At 49.5% G+C, this 14,402-nt stretch overlaps 1 protein-coding gene across 1 annotated transcript in view; it reads right to left on the bottom strand.

Moving 5' to 3' along the window:
- INTS3 (integrator complex subunit 3) overlaps positions 1 to 14,402 on the bottom strand; it is a 140,349-nt gene that overhangs the window by 42,060 nt on the left and 83,887 nt on the right. Inside the window, 7 exon segments of the mRNA XM_048503365.1 lie at positions 1,143 to 1,157; positions 1,208 to 1,270; positions 5,712 to 5,818; positions 8,877 to 8,932; positions 8,934 to 8,975; positions 9,995 to 10,074; positions 12,765 to 12,852. Of these exon segments, the coding sequence (XP_048359322.1) occupies positions 1,143 to 1,157; positions 1,208 to 1,270; positions 5,712 to 5,818; positions 8,877 to 8,932; positions 8,934 to 8,975; positions 9,995 to 10,074; positions 12,765 to 12,852 (451 nt within the window).

Below are 14,402 nucleotides of genomic sequence, written 5' to 3'. Positions count from 1 at the left end.
AACTCTATGGTTCTATTCTGCGAACATTATGATAACTGCACTTGCCCTCAACTCCCTACATGACTTCCTCCAAGAGGACGAGCCTGCCCCGCAGATGGGTGTGGGCCAACAGCCCCAGATGAGGGAGGATTTGAGGGTCTCTCCAAGCAAGCAAATGCAAGAAGGTTCACAGCGGACAAAGCCTAAAGGTCAAAACAGTCACAAGCTATTAGGTGAACGGTGTGAGATTAGAAGGGTCAAAGCAGACAAAAGTTTGTTAACCTTAAACATGATTACATCTGAATATCTGTGTATGTATGTGGGTGTGGGTGTTCTGGGTCGTCACGTCACTGCCAATTTATGGTGACCCTATGAATTAATGACCTCCAAAACATCTGAATAGTTAGACTGTGGTTGAGGATTGGCCACGCACCATACTCAGAAGGGGGCTTTGCAAACCACGGTTAAATGTGGCACCCAGAAAACCATGGTTAAGGCGGTCTCCCTGTCTCTCCAGCTTCTTAGTTTTGCTGCGTGTCTCCTAAGCGTGTCCTCGTCAACATTTCCAGATCCTGGCGCACTCATTTAATGCTCTCTTATAGCGGTCTACAGGGGCTTCACGTCTTTCCTGAGGATCCCAGACAACAGGGTGAATTCCTCTGCTTCCACAAGAGGGGCTTCAACAGCCAAGTTTAACGTGGGTTTCTCTGGACCTTTGGGATCTTAGCCAGGGTTAAGGCACAAACCAGGATTGGAGTGAACCACAGTGAGCCCTTGCAGCGGAAGTGTCCAACTCCAGCACTTCAGATATTCATGGACTACAATTCCCATCAGCTCCTGCTGGCATGGCCAATTGGCCATGCCAGCAGGGGCTGATGGAAATTGTAGTCCTTCAACATCTGAAGCACATCTTTAGCATCTGAAGCATCAGCAGGGGCTGATGGGAATTGTAGTCCTTTAACATCTGAAGTTGGACACCCCTGCCTTCTGGCCTTAAAAGCCAGGTAGGCATGACAGTATCCAGCTCAAGCGCCTGGTGACGTACGCAGGGCCCTTTGCCTTGTGAACTGTGTTCTAAAGGGTGTCTGTGCGTGACCCACAAGGCCATGGGAACAGAGTCCCTTTCCAGGATTGGGCAGCTGCCCCTGCCCGGACCTCCTCACCTTTGCTATTCAGATCTTCTTAATTAAAATTGGCAGAAGGCTGACCTCATGGATTAATAAGTAGCAACTGTCGTCTTTGTCAGACATGTGATTGTCCATCTCTATGGAAACCGGCTCCTCAATTTTTACTAGAAGGAGGAACGCAAAATTAGATTTGGTGGGGAATGGGGCCGGCTTGCCCCACATTGTGAGGCGGGAGCGCTGGGGGAAAGCTGTATCCACTGCCCTGTCTGGTTCTAGGGGATGAGCACGGCAAAGTCAATCAGAAAGCAGAGGCATGAGAGATGTCAGGCGTGGGGTCACACAGAGACTTTGGGCACAGAAAGTGCCCTTCTAAATCTGTCAAACGTTTCAATCTACCAGACAGAATAAATTTTTAAACTAACCCCCCCTCTAGTTCTACCCTGTTTCCCCAAAAATAAGACAGTGTCTCATATTAATTTTTGCTCCCAAAGATGTGCTATGTCTTATTTTCAGGGGATGTCTTATTTTTCCGCTCCACAGCTGCATGCTCTGGTCGAGGGGCCTGCTTCCAAACAAAAACTTTGCTACGTCTTACTTTCGGGGGATGCTTTATATTTAGCACTTCAGCAAAACCTCTACTACATTTTATTTTCAGGGGATGTCTTATTTACGGGGAAACAGGGTATGTGCTTCTCCCTTCCTTGCTTTATTGTCACAACAGCCATGCGAGGTAGGGCGAGGCAGAAAGACAGAGAGCGAACGGCCCAAGGTCGACAAGTGAGCTTCACGGCCATGGGAAGATTCAGAACACGGTACCCTCCCAGGCCTAGTTGCTCACTCTAACCACTCTACCACACTGTCTCTCATAAGGAGACCCTTCTCAGTATCTAGGACTACTGAAAGGCTGCCCTTGTGTCCCTCTTTCCGACCAAATGGGATGGCGCCGAGTGAGTTCAAGGCATAGAGCTTGACACCTTTAACAAAACACCTTTATCCAAGTCCCGACACACCGAAAATGTGCCGTGCTTCTTGTCAAAGTAGGAGAGAGACGGGTTCGAATCCCCACTCACCCATTATGCTCATAGGCAGGCCTTGGAGTCAGAAGCTCCCTCTCTTAGCCAGGGACGTACCCTGTTTCCCCAAATATAAGAGATCCCCGGAAAATAAGATGTAGTAGAGGTTTTGCTGAAGTGCGAAATATAAGGCATCCCCCAAAAGTAAGACGTAGCAAAGTTTTTGTTTGGAAGCATGCCTGACAAACAGAACACAGAAAAATAAGACATCCCCTGAAAATAAGACATAGCGCGTCTTTGGGAGCAAAAATTAATATAAGACAGTCTTATTTTCGGGGAAACACGGTACCAGCCATGGGGATAGGGAAAGTCAAATGGCCGCGGGTGCACCAGCAGGGGATGCAAAATCGCTTCCACCCCCTCCTCCCCTTAGCCGATCCAGGGAGTCATTTGACCCACCTGTCCCTGTGGACGGTACGCTGCGCCCGTCTGAGCCACCTCCTTCCCTCCCCAGGTCCTCAGGGGTGGGACCACGGCAGCAGGCTGCCTCCTGCCTCCCTCCTTCCCCCGCGCCTCCCTGCAGTCTGGCTTCTGCAGGGAGGCAGGGGTGGAGCTCAGACAGGCATCATGGCAGCAGGTCATCCCAGGAGCCAGCCTGCTGCTGCGGTGCCCATCCAAGCTGCCCCCGCCCCCAAGCCCTGCCCCCGAGTGCTGCGAGGGAAGGGGGGGTTGCCGGGCCAGGAGGTGCCCAGAGCAGGGGTTGTCCCTGGGCGCCATTTTCCCAGTACGCTTCTGCTCTTAGTTCAAGCTACTTTACAGGATTGTTGTGAACGGCCGAAGAAAGCAACCGTATCTGCCAATTTGAGTCTCTTGGATGCGACAGTGATACGCAAGGCAAAAAGGATGACGTTACTTTCTGCCCGGCTCACGGGAGCTGTGGCAAAGGAAGCCGCAATTCTTTACAAACTCTCTGCTCCTTCCCCCCCCCCCCCCCCCCCCCCCGGCTCCTGGCATCTATTCTCCTTCTTGGCTACAACCCCGCCGCTAAGTGCTGTTACTGCATCCCACACAACGCCATTAGATAGATCAAGAGCACGCAGCTTAGAAAGGCCATTTCTCCGACACGCATTGTAAACGGTCAAAATCGCTAATGTCACTCGGTGCTTTTCTCCGCCCTGGCGTTATACCACTGAGCCAATTCCTCCGCCAACGTCTTCACAATTCCATATGCCTTTTACTTACCGCCCTTCTTAACTACCTTCGTGGTAACATAAATAACCTCAGCCGTGTCGGGAGTCCCTGACATTTGTATGACATTGTATGTCAGGGAAATGTCAGCCCCTTTGAGTCTCCTGCAGGAGAGAAAGGGGGGATATAAATCCAAACTCTTCTTCTTCTTCCTCTCCCCACAACAGACACCTTGTGAGGCAGGTGGGGCTGAAAGAGCTCTGAGAGAACTGTGAATGGCCAAAGGTCACCCAGCAGGAATGTAGGAGTGTGGAAACACATCTGGTTCACCAGATGTCCCTGACATTTGTATGACTATAGCCCTGACCAGATGTCCCTGACAGAATGTCCCTGACCAGATGTCCCTGACATTTGTATGACTATAGCCTGTGCTGACATTTCATTTTATTTTATGATTTTACATTTTATGTTTTTATTACTATTGATTGTTTCCTGATTGCTTACTAGACCTATATGACAATCATTAAGTGCTGTACCTTATGATTCTTGACAAATGTATTTTCTTTTATGTACACTGAGAGCATATGCACCGGAGACAAATTCCTTGTGTGTCCAATCACACTTGGCCAATAAATATTCTCAGCCGTGTCTATTCCCTGACATTTCAATCCTATATGTCACAACACTTCCCCAACCGTGACTCCTGGTTTTTCCTTAACTGCAAATATCACACAACGGCAAAAACACTAAGGATCCAGAGCTCAATTTGGCTTCCTAAGAAGCAAAGTTTCTCTCCCGCCCTTCCCTATAAAGCAGAGGTCTTCAAACTATGGCCCTCCAGATGTTCATGGACTACAATTCCCATCAGCCTCTGCCAGCATGGCCAAGTGGCAGGGCTGATGGGAATTGTAGTTCCTGAACATCTGGAGGGCCATAGTTTGAAGACCCCTGCTATAAAGCAAGTTTCAAGTTCTTAGGGATGTAAACAGCAGCCTAAGGCGGCTTGCAGGTTTCCTAGAGCCACCTGGTTGGTTACTGTGCGAACAGATGGCTGATAAGCCTTTGATGGCTTTTCTTACGTTTAAAGGCTGTGTGAGAGTCAGCGTGATATAGTGGTTAAGAGCAAGTGGATTCTAATCTAAAGAACCAGGTTTGATTCCCCACTCCTCCACATGAGTGGCTGAGGCTTATCTGGTGAACCAGATGTGTTTCCACACTCCTACATTCCTGCTGGGTGACCTTTGGCCATTCACAGTTCTCTCAGAGCTCTTTCAGCCCCACCTGCCTCACAAGGTGTCTGTTGTGGGGAGAGGAAGAAGAAGAAGAGTTTGGATTTATATCCCCCCTTTCTCTCCTGCAGGAGACTCAAAGGGGCTGACAATCTCCTTGCCCTTCCCCCCCTCACAACAAACACCCTGTGAGGTAGGTGGGGCTGAGAGAGCTCCGAGAAGCTGTGACTAGCCCAAGGTCACCCAGCTGGCGTGTGTGGGAGTGCACAGGCTAATCTGAATTCCCCACTGAAGCCTCCCACAGCTCAGGCCTTAGAGCTAGGGGGGGGGAAATCCAGTTCCCCCAGATTAGATACACGAGCTCAAACCTGGAAGGGAAAGGAGCTTGTAAGCCACCTTGAGTCTCCTTACGGGAGAGAAAGGTGGGGTATAAATCCAAACTCTTCTTCCTCTGCTTCTTCTTCTTTTTAAAACGGTTGAGATCCACAATGAAATCTAAAAACGAACTAAGTTCAAATTCCTGCTTTACCCTACACTGACTCAAGCTCCTTCAAAGAAGGTGGGGATAAAAGCATAATTGACTTTTCCCCCTCTAGTGTCAAGTGCCTTGGGAGCCATTAAGGATCTAAGGCAACGAATCAATATGGTAAATAAATGATACAAAATATTAGAATATCCTTTGGAAGGCGGGAGGACTGAAAGCATAGCAGCGCCAGCAACGAGGATAGCATGCTGAATAAATTCCCAGTGCTGCTTCTGGCATGTTCCAAGCTGCTCCTTACTTTGTGGAAGGTTGAACTGGGGCACTCAAGGTGACCCCAGAAGAGGGAAAGGGCGGACCTATCAGTAGGAGCAGCAGTGGCGTAGGAGGTTAAGAGCTCATGTATCTGATCTGGAGGAACCGGGATTGATTCCCAGCTCTGCCGCCTGAGCTGTGGAGGCTTATCTGGGGAATTCAGATTAGCCTGTGCACTCCCACACACGCCAGCTGGGTGACCTTGGGCTAGTCACAGCTTCTCGGAGCTCTCTCAGCCCCACCTACCTCGCAGGGTGTTTGTTGTGAGGGGGGAAGGGCAAGGAGATTGTCAGCCCCTTTGAGTCTCCTGCAGGAGAGAAAGGGGGGATATAAATCCAAACTCTTCTTCTTCTTCTATCAGACCGGCCTCCGATCCTACCTTCAACCGGCGGAGAGGGCGAACTGCAGAACTCGGGGAATTTCTCCCTCAGCATGGCCCGGAGCTCCTTGTCCAGCTTTGGGTTGTCGAAGAGAGGCGCCAGGTGCCTGCGCAGAGAGGAGAGACAGAAACGCTCACGCCGAGAGTCGCTTTCAGGTCTGCACGAAGGGCTGATGGGAATGATATAATGTCCTCGTGGTTGCCACCAGGATTCTGTGTCATTCAGTGGGAGTTCTGCACCTCTCGAGAAGCACTCAGGTCCAATTCGGATTGTGACTGTGGCCCCTTCCGCACATGCAGAATAATGCACTTTCAATCCACTTTCACGACTGTTTGCAAGTGGACTTTGCTATTCTGCACAGTATCTGCAAAGTGCGCTGAAAGTGGATTGGAAGTGCATTATTCTGCATGTGCGGAAGGGGCTACAGCTCTCCAGGGTCTCAGTTGCTCCAGGGTCTCCCAAGCAGAGGTCTCTCACAGAAGTTTCCCTGGTCTTTTCAACTGGAGATACCGGGGACTGAACCTGGAACTTTCTGTATGCCAGGCAGATGCTTTCCCACTAGGCCACGCCCCCTCCCCTTTCTCCTCCCACCATTCTCAAGTTCAAAATTGCCTCACTATAACAATCACACAAAACCATGCAAACTATGTCATGTTTGCAGTGGAACAAATATCAGCTCCCGGAGGGTAGGAATTTTCAGGATGAAAAGACAAGGTTGGGGGAGCGATCCTAAGAGGTCTACTCGGAAGAAAGCCCCATGCTTTTCAATGGGGCTCACTCCCAGAAAAGTGTGTTTAGGGTAGAAGCCAAAAGCTCCTTCTCTGGATGTACTGTGTATCTGGGATATAAAGGAGCCCGTGTCTAATGCAAAGTTCTTAGAGCAGCCACGAGGGTGTGTAATGTGATGCGGCGGCCAAGAAAGCCAATACAATTCTGCGCTGTATCAATAGGAGTACAGTGTCTAGATCGAGGGATGCAATTGTACCTCTCTATTCTGCATTTGCCTGAAATATACAGTTCTGGACACTGCAATTCAAGAAGGATATTGACAAGCTGGAATGTGTCCAAAGGAGGGCAACCAAAATGATCAAAGGTCTGGAATCCACGCCCTATGAAGAGAGGCTTAGGGAGCTGGGGATGTTCAGTCTGGTGAAGAGAAGGTTAAGAGGTGACCTGATAGTCATATTTAGATATTTGAAGGGATGTCATGTTGGTGAGGGAGCAAGCTTGTTTTCCGCGGCTCCCGAGACTAGGACCAGGAGTCATGGGTTCCAGGTAAAGGAAAAGGGATTCCACCTAAACATCAGGGAAAACTTCCTAACAGTAAGGGCTGTTCAACAGTGGAATGCACCACCTCAGTGCACTGGCGTAATGCCCATTGGGCAAGGTGGGCAGCTGCCCAGGGCATCACCTTGTGGGGGGCATCAAAATGTTGGGTTCGTTTTTGGGTATTTTAGTGGTTTTCCATTCTTGGCCTGCAGGGGGCGCTGTTTATGGGCTAGCAGCACCAAAATTTCAGGGTATCATCAGGAGACTGTCCTTATGCTACCCCCCAAGTTTGGTGAGGTTTGGTTCAGGGAGTCCAAAGTTATGGACTCCCAAAAGGGGTGCCCCTATCCCCCATTGTTTCCAATGGGAGCTAATAGGAGATGGGGGCTACAGTTTTGAGGGTCCATAACTTTAGCCCCCTTGAACCAAACTGCACCAAACTTGGGGGGGGTACTCATGGTAGGGCATTCTTACAGTGATGAGATCCCTGAAAGTTTTGAGACTGTGCCTTCAGAAATGTGCCCCAGCCTACAGCCTCGCAACCCCCCATTGACAGGAATCGTAGAAAACTCAATGCAGATATAAAGATTCTTGGGCAAATTTCTAGGATGTTCCTGGCAGGGTGTGCATTTTTGATGTATCGTCATCAAAATTTCAGGGGTATCATCTGGAGATGATGGCACCCCCCAAGTTTGGTGCCCAGTTTGGTTCGTGGGGTCCAAAGTTATGGACCCTCAAAGGGTAGCCCCCATCTCCCTTAGCAAAGAATGGGGATGGGGCACCCCGCTGGAGGATCCATAATTTTGGACCCCTAGAACCAAAACTGCACCAAACATTGGGGGAAATACCATATAAGGACAGGAAGCTTTCCAGATGATACCCTGAAATTTGGTGCCAGAGCATTATCCAAAAATGCGCCCCTGCAGGAACAATTCCCAGAAATTTGCCCAAGAAGAATCTTTGTTCTGCATTGAGTTTCTGTATTCCACTGTCCATGGGGAGGAGTTGTAGGCTGGGGACGGGGGGGACATTTCTGAAGGCAATGTCTCAAAACTTTCAGGGTCTCATCAGGAGAATGCCCTGATGATACCCCCCAGGTTTGGTGCAGTTTGGTTCAGGGGGGCCAAAGTTATGGACCCTCAAAACTGTAGCCCCCATCGCCTATTAGCTCCCATTGGAAACAATGGGGGATAGGGGCACCCCCTTTGGGAGTCCATAACTTTGGACTCCTTGAACCAAACCTCACCAGACTTGGGGAGTAACATAAGGACAGTCTCCTGATGATATGCTGAAATTTTGGTGCTGATATGTCTAAAAATGCACCCCCTGCAGGCACCAATGTCCTGGTGCAAAAAAAATTTGGTCGTGGTGGAATGGCCGCCCATTGGGGGGGGGGGGGGCATCCAACTCAGGTTTTGCCCAGGGCTACAGTTTGCCCAGGGCTGCCTCGTTACGCCCCTGCCTCAGAGTGTGGTGGAGTCTCCTTCTTTGGAGGGTTTTTCAAGAGAGGCTGGATGGCCATCTTTCAGGAGTGCTTTGATTGTGTGTTCCTCCATGGCAGGGGGCTGGACTTGATGGCCCCTTGAGGTCTCTTCCAACTCTATGATTCTAATGTGTGAATTTGCCCCAAGGCAAGCAAACTGATACTTCTGAGCAGCAGCCACTTCTTAGCCTCAGCGGGAAATGAACACGGCTCCAAGGCCATCACTGCTCCTCAGCGGACTATGGAAAGGAACACCCCAAGTGTGATTGGAAAACAAAACCCATCCACCAAGCTCCTCTCGGAGGAAGTGCAGCCCGACTTCGTAAGGCCGGAAGGGACGATTTGTCCTAAGAGCAGAGAAAAAGACAGCCCGAGGTCGGCATGAACCCATCCGGACTTGTCAGCCACTTACGAAAGAACTCGCTTCTCCACAATATGGGTGAGGGAGTTGAAGACAATCCTCAAGTGACTGGACGTGGACTTCCAGGGCAGGGCAGAAGTTAGGAATAATCTGCAAAGGCAAAAGGGGAGAGAAAAGGAGAATTCACTGCAGTTTTAAGTCACTTCAGAAAGAAGAGGAGGAAGAAGAAGAGGAGGGGGAGGAATTTGGATTTATACCTCACCTTTCTCTCTTGTAAGGAGACTCAAGGTGGCTTACAAGCTCCTTTCCCTTCCTCTCCCCACAACAGACACCTTGTGAGGTAGGCGGGGCTGAGAGAGTCCTGAGAGAACTGTGACTAGCCCAAGGTCATCCAGCAAGAACGTAGGAGTGCGGAAACACATCTGGTTCACCAGATAAGCCTCCGCCACTCAGGTGGAGTGGGGATTCAAACCCGTTTCTCCAGATAAAAGTGCACCTGCTCTTAACCACTACACCAGTGATGGCGAACCTTTTCGAGAATTCCGGGTATGCCCAAACCTGTGTAAACTCCCAAAAATCCCACTTGGCCCCTTTATCGCAAAGTGCCAACATGGCAATTTAACCTGAATACTGAGGTTTTAGTATAGAAAAAACGGTTGGCTCAAAGGCACACGTTGCTCGGGAGTAAGCTTGGTGGTAGTCGGTGGCTTTGCTTTGAAGCAACTGTGCAACGCTTCGAATGGGTGAATCACAACCCTAGGAGGGTTTACTCAGAAGCAAACCCCATTGCCAGCAAACTCGAGACTCTATTCGGACTCTCACGCTTTTTTTCTCTTCCAGCATGCAGAAGGATCGCAAGTGGGGTTTAACAGGCCGCTTAACAGGGCTACCTACACTGCTTCCCCCCAAAACTAGGACCCTCTAGGCTTTAATCGCTAATAATCCCCTGACATACCATTAGCACTATTATCACATGCATTTGAACTCCCTGTGCACGCATTGCCCACAGAGTAGGGCTTCTAGAGTGCACACCTCTGGCACCCATTAAGAGTAGGTTCGCCACCACTGCACTACACCAAAGAGCCTGCTAAAACAAGCATTTTCAGAAAGGCGCCTGGCAAGCAGGGCCAGGCAGGGTTGGAGCAGCTGGGGTGGTCCGGGGACCTTACCCGACACATGAAATCCAGCAGGGTCGCAGTGATGGCCGGGTGTTGTTTCATGGAGTGGTGCATGACTAGAATGGCTGGTTCTGGAAAGCAAAGAAGGGCAACGTTTAGTTGGGGAAAGAAAGGAGGCGTTCTGCGCACAGCTATCATCTGCAAGTGCCCGGAAGGGGTCAGGGGTGGCTGAGCTCTGGACAGCACAGTGGCAAAAATGATGGAGCCTGAATAGGGCTCCCAGCCTCTAGGTGGGACTGAAGATCCCCCCATAGTTATGACCGATCTCCGGACGACAGGGATCCACCCTGCCAGAGCTTTGGAAGGTGGACTCTGTGGCGTGATATCATGCTGAGGTCCCTCTGCTCCCAAACCCCGCCCTCCTTGGGCTCGACCCACAAACCTTTCCCAACCTGGAGCTGGCAACTGCACTCACAAAACACGCAACACAACAGTTGTGTCAACAGTCAACAGTGGAATGCACTGCCTTGGAGTGTGGTGGAGTCTCCCTCTTTGGAGGTTTTTAAAGAGAGGCTGGATGGCCATCTGTCAGGGGTGCTTTGATTGTGCAAAGCAAAGCCTTTACTGGCATACGTAGAACAACAGCAACAAAACACAACAAACATAAAAATTTTAAAAGGCAAAAAGGATAACCTCAGATAAATACATATTATTACTGGCTCTTGGCATTATTCTCCGTGAACAAGAGCTTGCAAAATCCCTCTTCACAAAAAAACAGAACTCAGAAGTGTTCGCTACAACAAGAGAAATAATCTTAATCGAACTCCTTGTTAACTCAGATTGGAAGAGAGGGTGTAGATTGATTACATATTTAGGATCTAATTTTAGCAAAATTTGCAAGTGCAAATGTAATAGCTGGTGAGCTTCTGGAATGTTTCGGAACTGCCTTAGAATTACAGCTACAGCAACCTTTAGATGTTTCCTAGGTTTATTAAACCTGCCAAGTGTATGATGTAAAGCAGGATGTAGCATAACATTGAATCTATAGCACTGTGAAGGCTCTCCTCGAGCAGGGGTTAGTTAGAAAATATAAGTAGTGGGCCATACGACCCTGCTCAAACGGAATTAAAAATTGTGTGGGAGAGCAAGTTCTTTTAGCTGCTAGGTACAGTTCTGCAAATTCCCAATCTAAGAGACGGTCTTTGAGTAGTTTGAACGCTTCTGAGCAGGAAAGAGAGTGCTTTGATGGTGTGTTTCTGCATTGGAGGGGATTGGACTCGATGGCCCCGCTGGTCTCTTCCAACTCTATGATTCTAACAGTGTACCAGGGTGGGGAGGGTCGCTGATCCTGGAGAAAGGCACTTCCTTTCCCGGTTGTGTTTGCAATTGCCACCATGACCCCAAGCATTGTAGATTTCTTTTCAGCCTTGCCAGAGCAGAGCCATGTGCTGGTTGCCTCCCACCCACCCCCAGCCTCGTGGATTTGTGGCTTTTGGAAGAAGACTTATTGAATGAATTAATGAACAAACCACTTTTCTATTCCACCTTTTTGACTACTTGAAGCCCTCGAAGCAGTTCATAAACAGATAAAAACAAGCAATAAAAACAGGCACTGAAAACAGGCAGTGATTAAAGAGAGAAAAAGAAGGGAGAGACAGGAGTCGACAGGCAACATGCTCAGCAAGATCAAAATGGTCAGACACCAGCTATTGAAATTGAGGCCAGTCACAGAGGAGAGGAGTAGTAGTTTGGATTTATACCCCACCTTTCTCTCCTGTAAGGAGACTCAAGGTGGCTTACAAGCTCCTTTCCCTTCCTCTCCCCACAACAGACACCTTGTGAGGCAGGTGGGGCTGAGAGAGTCCTGAGAGAACTGGGACTAGCCCAAGGTCACCCAGCAGGCTTCACGTGCAGGAGCAGGGAATCAAACCTGGATCACCAGAGGAGAAGAAGAAGAAGAAGAAGGAGAAGAAGGAGAAGAAGGAGAAATAAAAGAAGAAGAAGAAATAAAAGAAGAAGAAATAAAAGAAGAAGAAGAAGAAGAAGAGGAGGAGGAGGAGGAGGTTTGGATTTATACCCCCCTTTCTCTCCTGTAGGAGACTCAAAGGGGCTGACAATCTCCTTGCCCTTCCCCCCTCACAACAAACACCCTGTGAGGTGGGTGGGGCTGAGAGAGCTCTGAGAACCTGTGACTAGCCCAAGGTCACCCAGCTGGCATGTGTGGGAGTGCACAGGCTAATCTGAATTCCCCAGATAAGCCTCCACAACTCAAGCGGCAGAGCTGGAAATCAAACCTGGTTCCTCCAGATAAGAGTGCACCTGCTCTTAGCCACTACGCCACTGCTGCTCCTTGCAGTCTGCTGATAAGAGTCTGCTGATCACGTGGAGGAGTGGGAAATTAAACCTGGTGCTTCAAATTAGAGCCCACCGGCCTCTACACCACACTGATGCTCAGTGCAACTGTGAAGGATTCTACGACACTCAGTTTATACATGAGGCTGGTCAGACCCGCCACAGGAACTGAGATGGCGTTTTAAATGTATTCCCAGTCCTTCTATGCATCTGGGAAGTGCAGGGCGGGATTGGCAGTGGTCGGCAAGCAGTTGTTCAGAGACGCTGCCAACCTTCTCACTGAGAAGAGCACGTCTGGAAAACCAGGAGTGGTGGCGGAGGGCGATACTACCTGCTGTGAACCTCCAGCAAACTCTCAATCGCACAGAATAGGGGGGTGGGGTTTGGGGAAGGCAGAAATTGGGATGAGAAAACAAACAAAGAAAGAAAGCAGCCTCTATCGGAACTGGATCCGAGGACTCTGCCGTACCGATGTTCATGATGCTGTTTTTCTCGGGGTTGAAGAACAGCCAGTCGTAGAACAAGGCCAGCTTGGCGTTCGAAGCAGCGACGTTGGACTAGATGGGGGAGAAACAGAGAGAAGGTAAATGGCATCCTGCGGCATCCTGAGACCCAAGCCAAGGCAGCACAGGAGCAGCGGCGGACATGTGTCAGGCTTGGCTCTCGCTGGGCCTGGAATCTCCTGTCCAGAGTTAAGGCCACACCTGACTTGTTATCACCTGGGGCCTGGTTGGCTTCTCCATAACTAGTGAACTAGGCAAGCCTTCCCCCTTATCTCCTGCTTCCTGGAACAGGGGGGAGTCTGTTGCAACCTGAAGTTCCATAACAATGATGCTCTTCTCACTGCCTAATTGTTTTTTTTAAAAAAATTTATTGTACAGAATGTATCAATTTAGATGGTTTTTAAAGCTTAAAGTTGTATTATATTGTTCACTGCCCTCGGCCCCTCGAGGAGAGGGCGGTTCATAAATCGAAATAAATAAATAAAATAAAATAAAGTGGCTCAGCACAACCACACCTACGACAACTACTTCCCATAAGCCTGTAAAGGGATGAATTCAACAAAGGGCACGAGCCTCAATTACCAGATTCCCCTTCTGGCTCTGTCTGTTCTTATCAGATGAATACAAATCTGCAAGTTTTAATTTCAACAGCTGAGCTCTGCCCCTGACACATGGCTTGGCTCAGCCCTGATTTTGAAGAGCACATTTCTCGATGAATAGGCCAGCACCCGGTGGCCAGCCTATGAACTCAGCAGCCGGATGCAGGGCATCGGAAAAGGCGGAGAGGGCCGTTTGCTGACAAGCCTCAAGCTCGGCGCGAGCGTGCAGCGGCTCGACGCCGACAGGAAAGCAACTCTGATTTGAGAAAGGTTTGTCTGGGAAGAGGCAGGAGGGTGATGGAGGACAGGCATTCCTTCAGCAGAATCCCCCAACTCTGGAGGTAAGAGAAACATGAAGGAGGTTGCATTTCCCAGAGGGGAAATCTTGATATCTTAGAACTCTGGAGGGATGGATCTTGTGGATCTGTTCTACGAACTACAGTGCCGTCCCCTGCAGCAAAAGTGTTATGTATCTCGGCTCCCTCGCTCGATTCAACCCAAAACGATCTGCTCTGTCAGCCTGAATGGCCACTCTCCGCATTGTCTTTTGGCCAACTCTAGGATCCTGGCAACTCTATGACCTTAACCAAAGGAAAAGGCCATCCAGCTAAAAACTGGCTCTTCTGCCTTTGCGATTCAGCCTTTGCGGTCCCTTTGGCCCCCATTTTTTTTTAGCCCAACTGAATAATAATAATAATAGTTGGATTTATAACCCCACTTTCTCTCCTATAGGAGATTCAAAGGGGCTTACAATCTCCTTCTCCCCTCACAACAAACACCCTGAGAGGTGGGTGGAGGTGAGAGAGCTCCGAAGAACTGTGACTAGCCCAAGGTCACACAGCTGGCGTGTGTTGGAGTGTACAGGCTAATCTGGTTCACCAAATAAGCCTCTATAGCTCCAGCAGCAGAGCAGGGAATCAAACCCTGTTCTCCAGATTAGAGTGCACCTGCTCTTAACCACTACATCACACTGGAAGGGGGGCATGCCTGATGTATCTGTGCTGG

Source organism: Sphaerodactylus townsendi, linkage group LG01 (genome assembly GCF_021028975.2).
Source record: "Sphaerodactylus townsendi isolate TG3544 linkage group LG01, MPM_Stown_v2.3, whole genome shotgun sequence".
Taxonomy (NCBI): domain Eukaryota; kingdom Metazoa; phylum Chordata; class Lepidosauria; order Squamata; family Sphaerodactylidae; genus Sphaerodactylus; species Sphaerodactylus townsendi.
The sequence above is the reverse complement of the archived record's forward strand: the minus strand, read 5'-3'. Positions and strand labels throughout refer to the sequence as shown.